This window comes from Taudactylus pleione, unplaced genomic scaffold (assembly GCF_031769625.1).
Source record: "Taudactylus pleione unplaced genomic scaffold, aTauple2 ptg000259l, whole genome shotgun sequence".
Taxonomy (NCBI): domain Eukaryota; kingdom Metazoa; phylum Chordata; class Amphibia; order Anura; family Myobatrachidae; genus Taudactylus; species Taudactylus pleione.
In genome coordinates this window covers 2,432,130-2,448,659 of record NW_028284661.1, presented here as the reverse complement: position 1 = coordinate 2,448,659, position 16,530 = coordinate 2,432,130, and the positions used below count along the sequence as shown (strand labels likewise).

General features: G+C 40.8%; 1 protein-coding gene across 1 annotated transcript in view; it reads left to right on the top strand.

The window, feature by feature from the left end:
• Positions 1-16,530, top strand: part of ROS1 (ROS proto-oncogene 1, receptor tyrosine kinase) — a 335,661-nt gene that overhangs the window by 39,117 nt on the left and 280,014 nt on the right. The window contains exons 7-12 of the mRNA XM_088481008.1: positions 462-578; positions 1,827-2,011; positions 2,687-2,784; positions 3,938-4,461; positions 6,153-6,359; positions 10,497-10,607. Coding sequence (XP_088337134.1) covers positions 462-578; positions 1,827-2,011; positions 2,687-2,784; positions 3,938-4,461; positions 6,153-6,359; positions 10,497-10,607 — 1,242 coding nt within the window. The remainder of the gene's footprint in view (positions 1-461; positions 579-1,826; positions 2,012-2,686; positions 2,785-3,937; positions 4,462-6,152; positions 6,360-10,496; positions 10,608-16,530) is intronic.

Below are 16,530 nucleotides of genomic sequence, written 5' to 3'. Positions count from 1 at the left end.
GCATAGTCTAAGTTTAATATTGGTAAAATGCAGTACCCAAGAGACTGTATCTACATCTAAATGACCAGTCATGTGGTATGCTATGTGCTTTCAACCACCAAAAATACAAAGGATACATTTCCATTTAGATAGAAAACAGCATCTGTTCACTTTTTTTCTGTGCAGTTTGGCTATGGTCATTGATCATTCATTACAAAGCAACTGCATTGCCCATTGAGTAAATGCATATCAAAGCTACCGTACAAATCTAACTCTGATAAAAAATCACACAAACCAATTGGAAATAAAAATCAACAGAAATAGCCATGGCATCGCTACTACACCGGTGATGCCAGATGGAATAGTTCAATACATCCGTGGCTTAGTTATTGCATAATGCTCAGCAGAGTTTGTTTGCAGCGCTTGGAAGACCAATAATATTATTCACAGCCTCTCTGCATCTCTGATCAAACTCTCTTTAGTTCCAGATAAGTCACCGTTGCTATTTCTGTCAAGAAATGACACCCTTAAACAGCGGGATAACCTGAAGGATGCTGTGCATGAATCTCAGTGTCTTAAAATGCATAGTACAATCCACAGTAAGTGTTATCTATCTTCTCTAAAACACAAATGGAGCTAAAATCCAAATAGTTCCATGTACAAAGTAAGATATATAATAATGACACACATATTCATAAGCTGAAAGATATAGAAGTGTGTGACATTCAGTATCATATATATCTATTATTGTATATATGTATCCTTTAATTCACGGTTTGGATGAGGTTCTTGTTGCCGACACATTCACTTATTATAATCCTCAGCATGAAACACTTCAGTCATTTCTGAACCATTCACATAAATTATCCTTAAGTGTCATTGATTGCGATAAAGCCACAGTATAATGTTAAGAAATCAAACTTTAACTTCCTATACTGTCAAAAAATGTTCTAATGACCCCCTAAGGGTCTGATGCAGAGTCAGAATGTAATAGCCTGCAAATCAGCAGATTTAATACCCAGCAATTTGGAGAGTGCAAAATCAGGATGTGCAGCGAGTTTAAAGCTGACACATTGGCGGTGGCTTAGGCTAGAGCAACACATAAAAAAATTAGTGTATGCCGCCTCTTCCTCCAACAGGCATCAGGCCTGGTCCATGTTTATGCAACGCTATCTAAACTTCGCCCAATAACTGCCACATCTAATATGCATCACCAGCTCCATGTAGTGATTCCCATGCCTCCTACTGTAGGGCACCTATGAGCTGATATCACCGGGGTGGGGGTGGCTTAAGCATGGCTGATGCAGGTCACTATACTACCACCATTATAGAGATTCTTGTCATTCAATTAAGTGCTTCCATAATTATCCTAAAATACTACTTGATTTAGTTATGTAAAATAATTTCATTAAGAAATTGGGGCTTTATAACATAAGGAACAAGGAAAAGTGACATAATATATACAGGCATCATACCCAGCCTCCAGTGCCACTGTGACAGAGAATTCAAATCCTTATCTGGATAAGAAAGTTCTGTGCTCTATTTGAAAGCAAATAACAACCCTGTAAAGATTCCTTCTTTACATCTTTGCACATTACTGATCAGGTACCCCCTTCCCCAAAAGACTTGTGTCAATCCCCGAGCCCAATAGCACTCAATGTTCTCGGCCTCCGTAGAATTTGTTCTGTATCAGATGCATGGAAATAGTAATAGGTCTATGTTAAATGCTTAGACTAAATAGAATAAAATGTGTATAATAATACACACCACGGCACATGTAGCCCTTCCACAAATCTATAGGGGGTTACTGTATATCTTTTTTACTCAACAACTTTCTTTTAATCTAGGTGTTTCTGTGAGCATTTATACCCAAGCTGTATATTTCTCAGAGGAAAATAATATTTGGGGGAAAGGAGCTGCTGACATGACAGACATGTCTGACCTGAAAATATTTCACACTAACAATGGGACCATAACTTCCTTATGTGTAGACTGGCTAAATCATAAAATGTATTTTGTCATGAACAATAAGGTGAGAACAAAATATTGTTGACCAATGCACTGTGTGTGGCCCCATCCATAATGACCAAATTGAGTCCGATTAGATCCTCAGCACAAATTTTTTTTTACAATATACACATTAATAAAGTAAGATTAGTGAAAATAGGATTAAATTCTACAGCAGAAATGTATTCCTGCCCTGGTATATTTTAATGGTGGCATTAAAAAATTAATATGACAGAAAACAATTTTTTGTATTAGGATACTTGTATTAGTAGAAGGGTGGGTCTATTAAAATCTTTTTTTGTAGTTATATATGTCATTTTAAAGTGAATGCATAAACCAACGATGGTAACATTCGTAACAATGGAAAAACATATGCTACTGTATATACATCTTCCGGCTGCTAATCAGCTTCAGACGCTCCACCAACCAGATCCCACAGTTCTTTTATCCTCCCCACACATCCCAAACCAATCACATCCGTGTAGTGCACCTGTGTATAGAACCCTTCTTGCTGGTTATCTATCTATCTATCTATCTATCTATCTATCTATCTATCTATCTATCTATCTATCTATCTATCTATCTATCTATCTATCTATCTAATAGAATTAAGTGGACATTAATATAATTGTGTATATCTGATGTTTTATATCTGATATCTTATATCTGTATGTATAATTGTTTCTGTTCTCTCTTTTAGATATACGTGTGTGGCTTAATGAACTGCACTGCTACTGCTAACATTCCTTTGCAAGTTGCTTCTAAGACTAAGAAGATAGTAGTTGATCCATATAATGGGTAAATCTTGTTGTCCATAGTTTGGGCATTATGTAGATTTGGGTGTATATATCTCTTTTTTTGCATACTGTGAATGTGCACAAAAGCATAGGTTGTTTTTACAGATTCTGTTGCACATTATACTGACGCCTTCTTGTGTTAAGTTCAGTAAGGGTGTGTTCTCTTAAATGTTGAGAGAGAGCGACTGTGCAGTCTCCAATATGGCTCCTCCAGTATGAAACTTCATTCCCCTACCATGATGGCTGCCGGATCCTGCTACTGCAAATGCGCTTTGCTCCCCTTAGCTCCTGCGACCTATTACCGGCAATACTGCAGCTTCAGCACCTGCACCGTTACCGCATCTCCAAGACACAGTCACCGGCTGGTGATCTGTCTGAACCCTGCTCCACTACAAATTCCGCTTCATGCTCTTCAACCAGTGTAACAGTGAGTACGGATGTAGTTTAATTTACTCAATAAACCACACTGCCTGGTTAAGCTATACTGGACTTATCCTTGGGTCAATCACACATTCCGCTGGTGTGTACATTAACTCTGCCAAATCACCATCTGTACACACATTTCCAAAAATATGAGCGAGGGAGACCTGAACACAGATGCATAATGTCATAAAGGCTCAGCTTGCACTGCTGCTTCCCTATATTTAGTATAGCCTGGCAAATGTTTGTACCACTAGGGATGGATAAGGGTCCATATGAAGTACTGGAAAGGTGAATGAGAACTAATTTACAGAATCATTTTGTATGTTACATCACTGTTTACTTAGAGGGGTTATAAATGTTTATAGTTTTACAATGCCACTGTTCACTATAGTAAGAAGAAAACGTAATGTATGTTGCCCATTTTTATGTCTTTGTGACAAAAATGTGGATTTACGACATATCAATATAATTAGTATTCAAGTTCCCATATTGTGCTGAAACTCTTTGGCAAAATGTAAACACAGCAGAATTTTGATGTTTATAAAGTGTGACAATATTTTTTATTGGTTACCTGACACTGGTAGGACCTTCCATAGGCAATTACCTCACTTGTCACAGTCTTAAAACAGCTCTGCCCTAGACCTTCTTTATTAATGTAAGTCTAATAATGATTTGATATCTCCTGTTTAGCTCAGTGATATTCTTTAACATGTTTGTGCTTATTTTCATAGATATTTATTCTTTCTTCTGGACAATGGTATTCACAGAATGATTCTCCCTGAGCCGTCTATCCATAGCAATGTAACAGAGCATATTGTAAGGAACACTGACATTCAGGATTTCATTATCAGTTCTCAGTCCAAGAGAATCATTTATGCAAGGAGCGTTGGTCCAGGGGATTTTGACTTTGTGTCTGTTTTTACGGATGGATCCATTGATCTGCTCTTAAGACAAATACATGATGACTCGGTTAAAGAAATTATAAGTTTTCTTTATTTCGATGACTCATTAATGTTCACAGATGGAAATATTGTGCTCGTTGAAGATTTTGTAATGGACCAATACTGGTACAATGAATACTTAGTAACTTGTGACCTAGTAGCCCCACCATCATCTGGCTATAATAACATCATTTTGTATGCAGAGTCTACCCAACCAATCCCCTTGCCAGGCTGCCCTGAATATGTGATGGCAGTGTTTGGAACAGAATCTGCTACAATCATTTGGAAGCCACCAAAGTTAAATGTTGGAGCTAGTAAGTTTAACTTTAGCTATTGGTAACTGAACAATATTGTGTACAGTAGATGAACTTTAAAACAAACTTATCAACTATATATAAATAAAATCTCCTTCTGTTTCTTAGCTATGTTGTGATACCAAACAAGAACATTTCACTTTGTGCTCTGCTGTAATTTTCTTAGGAGTTTTATGCAAGTTAAATTTCCTTTAGTGTCTCCATTCTGCACATTGGCTATTCTGTACTCTGGGCCTGATGCAGGGAATGGAACAATTTGCACCTAAACACAGATGTAAATTGCTCCTGGGGAAAAAAAATAAATCACATTTTGCTACCTATGCAGAATTGGTGACAAATGTGAGATGTGACCAACTCTGCATAAGTAGCACATAGGTAGCACGGGATTGGTATGAATGAGGTCCGGTGGTTCAAATCCCAATGCCGGAAGACCAGCAGCAGTGAAGAGACCAACAAGGTAAGTAACTAACTATCCCTAACCTTCCCCCCCCTAACCCTAACCCACCTTTTAGGGGTGTCGAACCCTAACCTTCCCCGCTAGTGCCTAACCCCCCGTAAGTGCCTAAACCTAACCTCCCCATCCCCGCAGCCTGAACCTAACCCTCCCGGGGGGGGCCTAATCTTATCCCCCAAGGGGGTACCCAACCCTAACCATCCCCCCCGCGGCTGTCCGCGCCCGCCGCCCGGCTTAACTTCGTTCGGTATGCTGGGCGTCGGGCTCCCGGCATAGGGATAATGATAGCCATCAGGATTTCGACGCCTATCATTAGTCCCCTGTCAGGATTGCATGGTCGGGAAGCCGGTGGTCGGCATTTTGACCGTCGGCTTCCTGACTGTATCCTGGTAGCACATGTGCCTCCCCTTGCTTGTAAATAACAGGAGCAGCTGTATCAGGAATAGGAAAGGAGGTGTGGCTTCATTGTTTATACAAGAGATGGGGAAAAACACAGTACACAATTCATACAGTTTCCAGCAGGATGTGGCTGGAAACTGTAGCAAATAAGTACCCAAGGTGCATGGTGCATAGTAAATGCAAATCTAACATTTTTTTTAATGCCCTCACTACTACTATCAGTCAGCAGCTTTTCCCATACTCATTTTTTTAAAGTTTGCCAGTACCCTGTAATCCTGCAATTAGATCGCATCCATGTGCATTTATAACATATTAGCATAATTGTGTGGGTCTTAGCACATTCGGCGTATCAAATGCAGTCAGTAGTCATCATCATCATCAGCACGCAACTTGCACCAGGGGTTGAGTACCTGCAAAGCATGTCACATGTTATGTAGGCATTTTGTGACACATTTTGCAACTACATGCCCTTACTTGTACTCTACGCGTACCTCTTTCTGCCCCCGAAGGGTTGGAGTCGCAATAGATGTGTATTGTGACTTACGGACATGAATACTTAAAATCTGAACAAGTTGTTCGGAAATAAAATGCAGTTTACATTTTCATCCAACTCTGAATAAAGTCCTGTATTTGTAATGTCTGCAATTCGCTGTGGTGTGATATGGAGGTTTCCAAGGTCACACCTTAGACCAAATTCATAGGAATGTGTGAAATTCTGGGTAAGAATACAGAATGAGGCGAATATTCCTAGGTACAAATTTTGAACACGTACAAACCAATAATGAATGAAAATAAAATTGTGTTCTAGTAAAAGCTTATTGTTTTCTCTATTGTAAAGGTCCTGCTGCTTGGCAGAAGTGGATGTACAGTGTTTCCATATCATCGGAACAGTATGGAATGCAAAAGTTCTCCAATATCAGTTCTACAGAAATAACCGTGACTAAATTAAATGTAACTACAAAATATGATATAACTATTCAGTCGTCATCACCCGCTGGGGTTAGCAAGTGGACAGACCCTGTGGGAGGAACCACTCTACACCCAGGTAAATTGCTATATTGCTGTCTGGTTACTTAAAGCAGACCAACAATGATCATTGACAAATGGGGAAGCCATCACTTCCTGATTGGTCATGTTATTATATGAGGTCATTATTAGGTAGCAATACAAACTATTTGGTGGAAACACATGAATGTGCACACATAACCCAATGTAAAACATGAAATTGCTTTATGGTATTTAAAGTGTCTCCTTACTGAAGGTTGCAAGTTACATTGTACTTAGAAAGTAGAACATGTAATTACTAAAACAGGGTAAGTCCATATGTTATAGTAAGCAGTACTTTGTTGTAAAAATATTACTTTTACAGATGAGCACATTTTATATCAATTATTTACAAAAACGTGTAAGGTATCTCTGTGCAGATAAATGTAAAATGTAATATAAAAGCAGTCCTTAATATATACTGCATGCATGGCAAAGGAATAGGTACATATGCATTATAAATTACCCTCACTTTGTGATATTTGTCCTATTGATGATGAAAGTCATATGCAGTTATAAATTTAGCAACATATGGTAATTTCCTCTGCAATTTTATATAAAGGATTTGTGAAAATGTGTTACAATCTTTTCCTGGGGTGATATATCACAGCAGGCACAGTAAGCTGTAGTACAGATGTGCCCACATACACCCATCCTCAAATTGCGCCAGATAGCCCTGTTTGGCATGCTGCAGATATTGCAAATTAGCACTTAGGGCCTGATTCAGCAAGGAACGCACGCTAGCAGACGCACGCATCCAGCTGCTGCGAGAATATGCTAATCAATGCATACGCACGGAGATCGCAGCACAAGAAACAGACACCCAGCAAAACTTAAAGCTGCTGAGATTCATTAATGCATGCCCCTGTAATGGTGTGCGAATGCACATGCACGCCTGCGTTCGGCTGACCGTCCCCCTGTTACCACCCACAGACAGCACTTCCTGTCAATCAACGTTGAAGGGCTCTGCGGGCTCTCTGCCTACTCTGAGAGAGCCCTTACCATACTCAGCAACCTGTCCGCACACGTGCAATGCGATTCATACGCATGTGCAGATCGCAAACATTGGCTCGCACCGTGCGTTCTCTCTTTTGCGTTGCTTGCTGAATCAGGCCCTTAGTACATTATTAGCAGCTTAGGGCCTGATTCAGAAATGCTCGTTAATGCCACCACTGCTGTGAATTTGTATGCAGCGGATGTGCGGAAATATGCAAATGCCGCAGCCAGCGGGATTTGTATTGTGACGTCTACCGGCAATTGTGTACAAAGACGCATCAGTATCGGTCGCAGATCAGTAGAATGTAGAGTAACTCTATAGCCGGAGCATTTGCAACTGCGTACGGGATCGCAGTCAAATTCTGCGACACCCCCCCAAAATGGTTGCGACGCGCTTGTTCTTTCATTGCCACTCTGCCATTACACTCCCTGACTGTTATTATACTGTGGCCAAATCCTCACTGTGACCACCGTCTGTAGTGAAGCCTCGCGCATGCGCAGTTCGACTCAAATGCATGTGCAGATCATGATAATCGCTCATCTGCGTAAACATGGGCATTGTGTCTATATCTGAATCAGGCCTTTAGTACACTCATAGTGAATTAAAGCTCAAAAGTCTGAAATCTAGTTGTCTTGTCTTTTCTACATGTCTTTTGCCTTTTTACGCAAATTACTTTTTCCTGAATGCACTAATAGTTTAAAAGGAATTGGTATAAAGTAGCAGATTAAGCATACTGTGTGAGTGCCTCTCACCACACATTAATGTGCTTAAACTGCTATTTTATACCAATTCCTTAGCAACAAAAAATACTGCTCCTAAAAAAATACTTAATATTAGGGGCTCAGTGTATGATTCAGAGATGGACGCAGTTAGCACCGTCTTTGTACGCAGCAGCTGTACTAAAATATGCAATAGCCGCAGGAGTCGCTTTAAGCTAAAAAAAATAAGCCCACTGCCGGCTTCTGTGATCTACTGCGCCGTCCAAGGATGCAGCATCAAATCAACTGTTTGACCATCGGACATCTGAGTTACTCTGGATGTCCGGTGAAATCACACTGTGGGGTTATTGAAGCTGCATCCAAGGACGCATCCTCATGCTTCAGTATGCCAAGAAAATGCCCCCACTTTCTGTAATGCTTCCTGTCGTGGCAAATTTTAGGGATGTCCAACATAAGAACACAGTAATACAGGAACTGGTATGCAGAATGCAGATAATATAGGAACTTGGAGCCAAGGAAGACTTAAATAGGGCGCCTTGACTGGTTATAGGTTCCTTCAATCACATGAACGGGGCCTGCTATTCACTGATTAGCTAGATGTCCTGATGACATCATTCCAAAACTGGTGGCACCCATGTACCAGAGCTGTGGGAACTGCTGGGAGGAGGAGGATGCCAGCAACATGCATTGTTTGCGCTTGTTGAAAAGTGCAGAGACTTTGATGGGCATAAAGACATACTGCCAGACCCAATAATGAGGCCCAGGGATCCGGCATGCGACAATATATTAAATAAAACACTTCATGTATACGTAATATAAATCTACATTTCTGCAGTTGTTAGGAGAATTCAGTTATTTGAGTTGTACTGGGTATTGTAACAAGTTTTCCAAAAAAGACACTTGACTGATTATAAAGAATCCACAGCACCTACAAAATAATTATTTATATGGCATGAATATATTATTTGCTGGAAACAAAAACTATTGCAGGTGAAGGTACTTTAAAACTAAAGTGTATTAAAATGAAAACAAATATTGGTACCCAATAATGTAATATAATTAAAAAAAGCAGCAGTGCCTCAATATGAGTCTGTGGATACTCACTACAAAACCAAGAACATAATAATAAATGGCACTGCGCTAATATACAGAAATGATGAATCTGAAGACACATGTAATGTTTAAAATCATTTAATAATGCACAATAAATATCTAATTAAACAAAGCACAGTGGTATAATGGCCATAGACATATAATAATTGACAATCAATAAATACTGCACAGACATAATTGTGAGGTAGATGGTGATATGTCTCTGCTCATAGAATGAGTGTACAGCCCCAATTGAAATGTAGTCCAGACCGGACACAAAAAGATCCTATATAATGTTGCAGTTTTTACCTGACATATCCATAACTTGATTCCTGCATGGATTGAGGTAATCCCATAACAATCAACTGGAAAAGCTGGTCTGGTGGTGGTGATACTGCTTGTGAAATTATGGATCCAACAAACACTCACATAGAGCATTCAGAGCGACGGCTGTGGATTAAGGTAAGTGACAAGCTCAATCACGGACTGCTGTTCCCGGCTGGCAGGTACTATGCAGCTGCTGTGACTTGCTGTTTGTACTTTGTTTTATTATATATTTATTGTGCATTATTAAATGTTTTTAAACGTCACATGTGTCTTGATTGATGTATCTTTGTCATGACAGATTCATTGGGGTTTATTTACTAAGTGCAGGTTTTTAGAAGTGGAGATGTTGCCCATAGCAACCAATCATTTCTCTGGCACCTTCTACACATAATAGCGAGAATCTAATTGGTTGCTATGGGCAACAACTTCACTTCTAAAAACCCGCACTTTATTTAATATACCCCATAATAAATACTAGATCAGTGCCATTTATTATTGTGAATATATTATTGCAATATAATATTTATTATGCACAAATAATGTATTGCTTTTGTCAATGTGCATTATTTTGAAATATTAAGTTTTATTCTTCTTTGTTTCTTACACAGATTTGATTTACGTTTAAATATTAAATTATACCAAGTACTAATGTTGATCCAGTTACCATCATATTTATCCTCTATGTTACTGAAATCATACCTTATTGAAAAATTAGGTGTTCCACTGTCATATGTTTCCTCAAAGCTAAGCAACTATTATTATTGTCAGACATTGGGTAGGTGTCTGTTTGTAGTTAAAATCTTTGCAAGGTATTATTTATTCTTTAAAGCATGAATAATGTTATATATGAAATATACTAAAGGGCCTACTTTAAAGTGAGGGGTACGTTTTGCATCACGCTTGAAAATATACAGTATATATTTTTTTTACATTTTATGTACTATTATCCTTGCAAGAGGATGATCCATGCAGTGTGGTCTAACAGTCTAAGCTTCATTTGCAGCTGAAGAGGAACCTTATTTCCTAGCGGTGGGCTCTAAAGGACTATGGAGACAACCTTTGGACAGGTTTGGTCCTGGAAAACTGGTCTATGAGAAACTCAGATTTGTATCAGGTAAACACTTTCCTTCAGTTTCAGTATTAACACAAAAAAGTTTTGTTAATTAAGTCATCATACAATCAGAAATGTCATCAATCTGCAGTGAGATGCCAGTTAAATTAAAGGGGTTGGGTACAGGATGCCGGCACTCGGGATCTCGACGGTCAAAATCTCGACGCTGGCATTCCGACAGGGTTAGGATACCAACACCTGTCGGTAGGTATCCTAACCATCCCCCTATCCCAAGCCTAACCCTCCCTCCCTTCCGGTGCCTGAGCCTAACCTCCCCCCCTAGTGCCTAAAGCTAACCCTCCCCCCCCAGCGGCTAACCCTAACCTTCCCTCTAGTGCCTAACCCCTAACCCTCCCCCCAAACCTGCTACTTACCTTTGGGATGCCGGCGGTCGGAAAGTCAGCACCGGGATTCTGACAGGTGTCGGTACTCTGTAGCACGTATTCTAAGCGCTTACTTCCCCTGTGCCAGGATAGTGAACATGTTCCAAATGAAAGACCTAAAGGGGTATTCAATATGGAGCGAAAACTCAGTTTTTGCGATGTTTCCGCACCGATGACGTCATTTTCGCAGGTTTTGGTTTTACACTGTATTCAATTTCAAAGACTTTTCACAGGTTCAAAAAGTCTTTGAAAAAAAACGGGGATAACTTTTCACCACTGAATAGGTGGCGAAAAAAAGTGCAGAATTGGGGTTTAGGGGTGCAGGCTTAAAAAAAATAGCCTGCATCCCTGTGAATGTCATTTTAAAATAAACTGTGTCAAAAAAAGTAAAAAAAAAAAATAGGGACATCCCAAAAATTTTTTTAAAATTTGGGGTGAAAAAAAAAAATGGGAAAAAAGTGTTTAAAAATAGGGAAATAGGTTCAGGGCTATTCTGTAAGTATGTGGCAGGTGTATTCTAGAATAGATTATTAGCGGCAGGTGCATATTTGCAGAATTTTTTAAAACTAACTATAGGGACATAAAAATATGCTAGTACCCATTTTCATGTACCCCAAATTTGATGGGACCACTTAAAAAAATGAAAAAAAAAACCTAAGTGCTCTTCTGCAACACTTCTTCAATGTCGGGAAAAAAACACCTGCTGCTGCGGCTATTTAAATCCCCGACTTTCATTTGCAGGCTAAAACGGGGGTACCCATAGTGATCCCCCATGTTTTTACAGTTTTAGGGGGGGTCCTACAATTTATTCCAGATAAATTTTGTTTTTTTTCACAGATCCCACTTCGCAGGTTCCCGTTTTCGTAGGTTTTATATTGAATATGGGGATAAAGCGGGCGCGCGCCCAATACTTTATCCCAGGAAAATCTCCGATGTGGAGCGAAAAGTCCAGCATGGACGTTTTGCTCCCATATTGAATACCCCTGCTAGGGTTAAATTTGTTGTTTTTCTGTGACTTCTGTGTGATTTTGCAAATCAAAGATTTACTAAAGCCCAAATCGACTGCAATTCGCAGGTGAAACATGACTTCACACTCCAATATACGTCAATACACCATTGGACCAAACATTGTATTAACATTGACAAGTATACAAATCACGGATTTACTAAGAATTGTGTTAGTCAAATCAATTAAAATCGCAGCACAAAATAAATAGACTGGCCTGTGGGCAGCGTGTTTCCTGTGATACTGATCTGTGCAGAATTTAGTATTTTGGGGGCAGTACTAAGCTTTGGAGCAAGATAAAGTAGAGAGAATTAAAGTACCATCCAATCAGCTTCTAACTGTCTGATTGGTTGGTACTTTATCTGTCTCCCTTTACCTCTCTCCAAGGCTTAGTACATCTCCCCCTCAAAGTGTAAAAAAAAGGATCAATTACAAAAAAAACCCCAGAGTCCGTGCTCCCCCTCCTTCCAAAAGCATATCCAGCCCCAGACCTCTGAAGCCAGTCTGCTACTGGAAAATTGGAGGGGGGGAACTGGAGTGGTCTCCCCACTATTTTCCAGTAATCAGCACCAGGTTTATCAGACGGGGGCTTACAGTATAGCACGGAGACACAATGTGGGGTGCTCCTGCCCAGGGGCGCCGAGGGGGGGGAGCGGGTATAATTTACCCGCCCGGGTCCGGCGCCGCCCCCCCTTCCTTCCTCGCAGCAGCCCAGCGCACAGCGTGTGCTGGGATGTAGTGGGAGATTGCTGTGGCTGCTGCTTAGCAGCCGCGAGCAATCTCCTATGCCTGAGGGGGGGAGCGATCACACTGATCGCACCCCCCCTGGGTTTGCGCCGTGTTGAGGGTATCATAGTGCCCCCTCCCCTGCGCGCAGCGCCAGTACACGGCGCTGCAAAAGTATGGTTTTTTCCAAGGGGGCGTGGCCACGCATCCGCAATTAGGCCACGCCCCCTCTTTTACCGGGACCCGGCGGCGCTATCTAAGCCCCTGCTCTTGCCATAATGTAAAACCAGCCCCAAACTGGTCAGCCCAGGTCTGGAAATCCTTGGGAAGTGGGGATACCAAAAATAAAATAGGGTCCTCCCCGAGGATCTACCCAGGGCTCTTCATCGCACGCACCCCTGGAGGATATGCGTGCAAGGTTAAAAGGAAAATTGTTCTTCACAGTGGAACTACAGGTCCTCCAAGCATGCCGGCACTTTGAGGACCACAAGTGCCAGAATGCCCAGACATTAAGGGCCTGCTGGCACCTGTAGTCCCACTTTAAAGAAAATATTTAAAAAAAGATAGTACTCACACACTGACTGATTTAATCCTCGCACTCACACGCTTCATAATCACCTACTCCTTGGCGATGCTCGGTTCCCTTGTCCATGAAGAAATTTTGTCTTGGAAAAATAAAAAAATGCAGCTTGTAGAGCCAATGGACACGATATACTATACATACACAGTACAGCGACCCAAATGACAGTTCCCACTTGGTTCTCTGCTATATAGCGCTGATTGACTAAGAGTCAGACTGCTCTCAGTCAATCAACAGGCGCTGCCATAGAAACCTCCGGCTGAATGGCTGAGAGAAGTCTGATTCCCGCAATTTTACAGTAGCAGACTCAAAGGTCTGGGGCTGGTTATGCTTCTGGGGGGGGGACCCCACACCATTTTTTTTAAATGAACATTTTATTTACACTTTGATACCAAAGCTTGCACAGATCTATTGTAATTGGAACAAATCGACTGATCTTGCATACGACAAAAATAGCTGAGTTTCACCTTGGAATGTAAATAGTAAAATACGCTGATTAGTATGTTTGGGGTTTTGACACTATAACGTGCCGGTAATGTCAAGTGATTACATTTAGAAGTCAAACACGATTCTTAGTAAATTTGTAATCATTTGGTGTATACAGAGGCGTAACTAGATATTTGTGCCCCCCCCAACTGCATCCTTTGTGGACCCTGAATTAACGAACGTGTCAGTGTGATTGAACATTTTTAAAGTTGGAAACTGGGAACCCGGCACATGCATCACTGCACATTGTCGCTTCCCTTTTGAATTGTGGGCTAATTTAGTGTGAGAGCGTGGTTGAGCATCCACGGAGTGAGGCGCTAGGAACCTGATACCTGAATTGCTGTAGACCTGGGAGGTATGATTGTGCTGGACATCGGAGTTGATGGCGCTCTATAACCACCTGCTGCCTTAACATCCAGGGAAGATGGATATTATACCAGTGCTATTTCTATATAAGGTACCACACTCACTTTCAAAACCCTAAGGACCTGATTCAGACCTGCTCGCAAGATGCGATCTCTCGCTTGCAAAAAGGGGCCAGGTATGCAAATCAAGCGATCGCTCTTTGCGCTGTAAGGACGCCCTCTATGTCTTAGTGAGTGACGGCAGTTAGCGTACGCTGGACTATAAAACCTCCAACCTGTCACTCGCAGTACACGTCATCTCCGGGAAGTGTCTGATTAATCGGGAACATCGAGGGCCATCAGAGCTGCACGCAGCACTTGGGGTTGACCTAACCTACCCCAAGCACTGCGAGCAGTTCAGACTAAAAAACAACCAGTCACGTGTGCAATGATGCTAAAAATCGCTACTAGCGAGCGAGTGCAGCTTAGCGACCGGGTCTGAATCAGGTCCTAAGTGCCAAGCTACACGCTGTATACTGAAATATACCAGCTGGTTCAATTTGGTACATATTGTCACATTATTTTCTGAACAATGCTTATATTTGCACTTTAACACACTGCTGCAGCCATAATTATTCAGCCTGCTGGATAATTATGATTTGAGTCATCAAAAGAGGCTTCTATGTTCAGGGTGCTCTGTGTTTATATTAGGCAACACCTACAGTACTTTGATACAATATAACAAGTGGATATTTCAATACGGATACTGTATCGTTTTACAAGCCACAAATTTATCATATTATTGTTGCAGTATATTATTCTGTTCTTTTAAGATCACGCCTTTGGGTGTATGAGGATCATTTTGTGTACTGGCAGCATTATGAATTAAGGGCCTGATTCAGAGCCGCTCGTAAGCGGCCGCTCGTTCGTTCCGAGGGATGTTTGCACAACTGCGGATGCGTACGGATCGTAATACGCATGCGCAAACCAGTCAGTGCGGCCGAAAATCGTTTGTTCGCTAAATAGCGAATGCCTGCTTTTTTGAGTGACAGGAAGAGACGTTTGTGGGTGGTAACAGGGGAAGGTGCTTTAAAACGGGGAGTGGAGATCCGAACGCAGGCGTGCTTAAAGGTCAAAACGGGCGTTTTATGGTTGTGCATAATTAATACAGCAGCGTCATTGACCACATCACTGGGTTATTTTATAGTCAGAACTGCTCGCATGATTGCTGTAGGAAAAACCAACCACAAGAATAGCGAGCAGTTCATACGCTGGTCGATGTACTCGATTAATCTAATAAATAGCGGACATGACGTAGGATGCGAGCGGCCAGGGGGCGTAGTTTTCCAAAAAATGACCACATGTTTTGTTAGCTCGTTCAGACCTAGAGGAGTGAACAGACCGCAAAGAGCGAACGGTTCATTTGAATAGCCACCCCTTTTTCCTGAACGAGCGAGCGCAAATAGCGTCCGGCTCTGAATCAGGCCCTAAGCTTTATTATTATACATATGTATGTGAATAGCAATGAAACATTTTAAGTTACTGGTGTGGTCCAGTCAATTTGTGATAAAAAAAAGCTACCTCTAAGCAATGCAAAATGACAAGGCAGACAGAAGAAGTAAAGCAACAGCTGTAGTTCTAACAATGATGTCAGGAGTGTAATAAATGGCTTCCTGGCACCATAGCAACATTTTGTAGGACCCCATAAGAAATGCTGAACCCTCCCGTCCCACAAGCACTGTGACACTCAATGAACGCTGCAGTCAGTGGACAAAACTGCGGAAATTGCAGTATGGTGCTAACTAGTGCACAAAAATGTTCTTAAGATGATGGGAACTAATGTTTATTTGACAAGAGAGACACAAGAAATATAATATTTGTAGCACAAAACTGTGTAAAACACTAATATACAGGAGTTTAGGGCTCAATCGATGGGAGGAATGGATTAATTTTCCTGTACTGTTCTGTTTTACTTGTGTTGTCTGATTGTTTGCCCTATGTACAGCACTGTGAACCACTGGTGTCATCCTATAAAGTGTAATAATAATAATAATAATAATAATAATAATAATAATAATAATAAATTCATTATTGGATAGCTATAATTCTACAGATGCCTTAAATAAAAATAATTATTTGAAATTTCTGGGAAAATTAATGGTAACCATTTGAATACATATTATATTATGCCATTATCTTATCTGCACTCCATTAGATATCCTGCTTAATGTAGATACACACTATACAAATATTGGGCCGATTGCCAACAATAGGGTGATCGGCCTAATTTACTGTAGAGTGTGTATGAACAATCATTATGGGTTTCACCAATAAAATGGTTAAAAAACATCCACAAACTCATTCTTTCGATTATCTGATCAATCGGCTAAGAACGAAAATC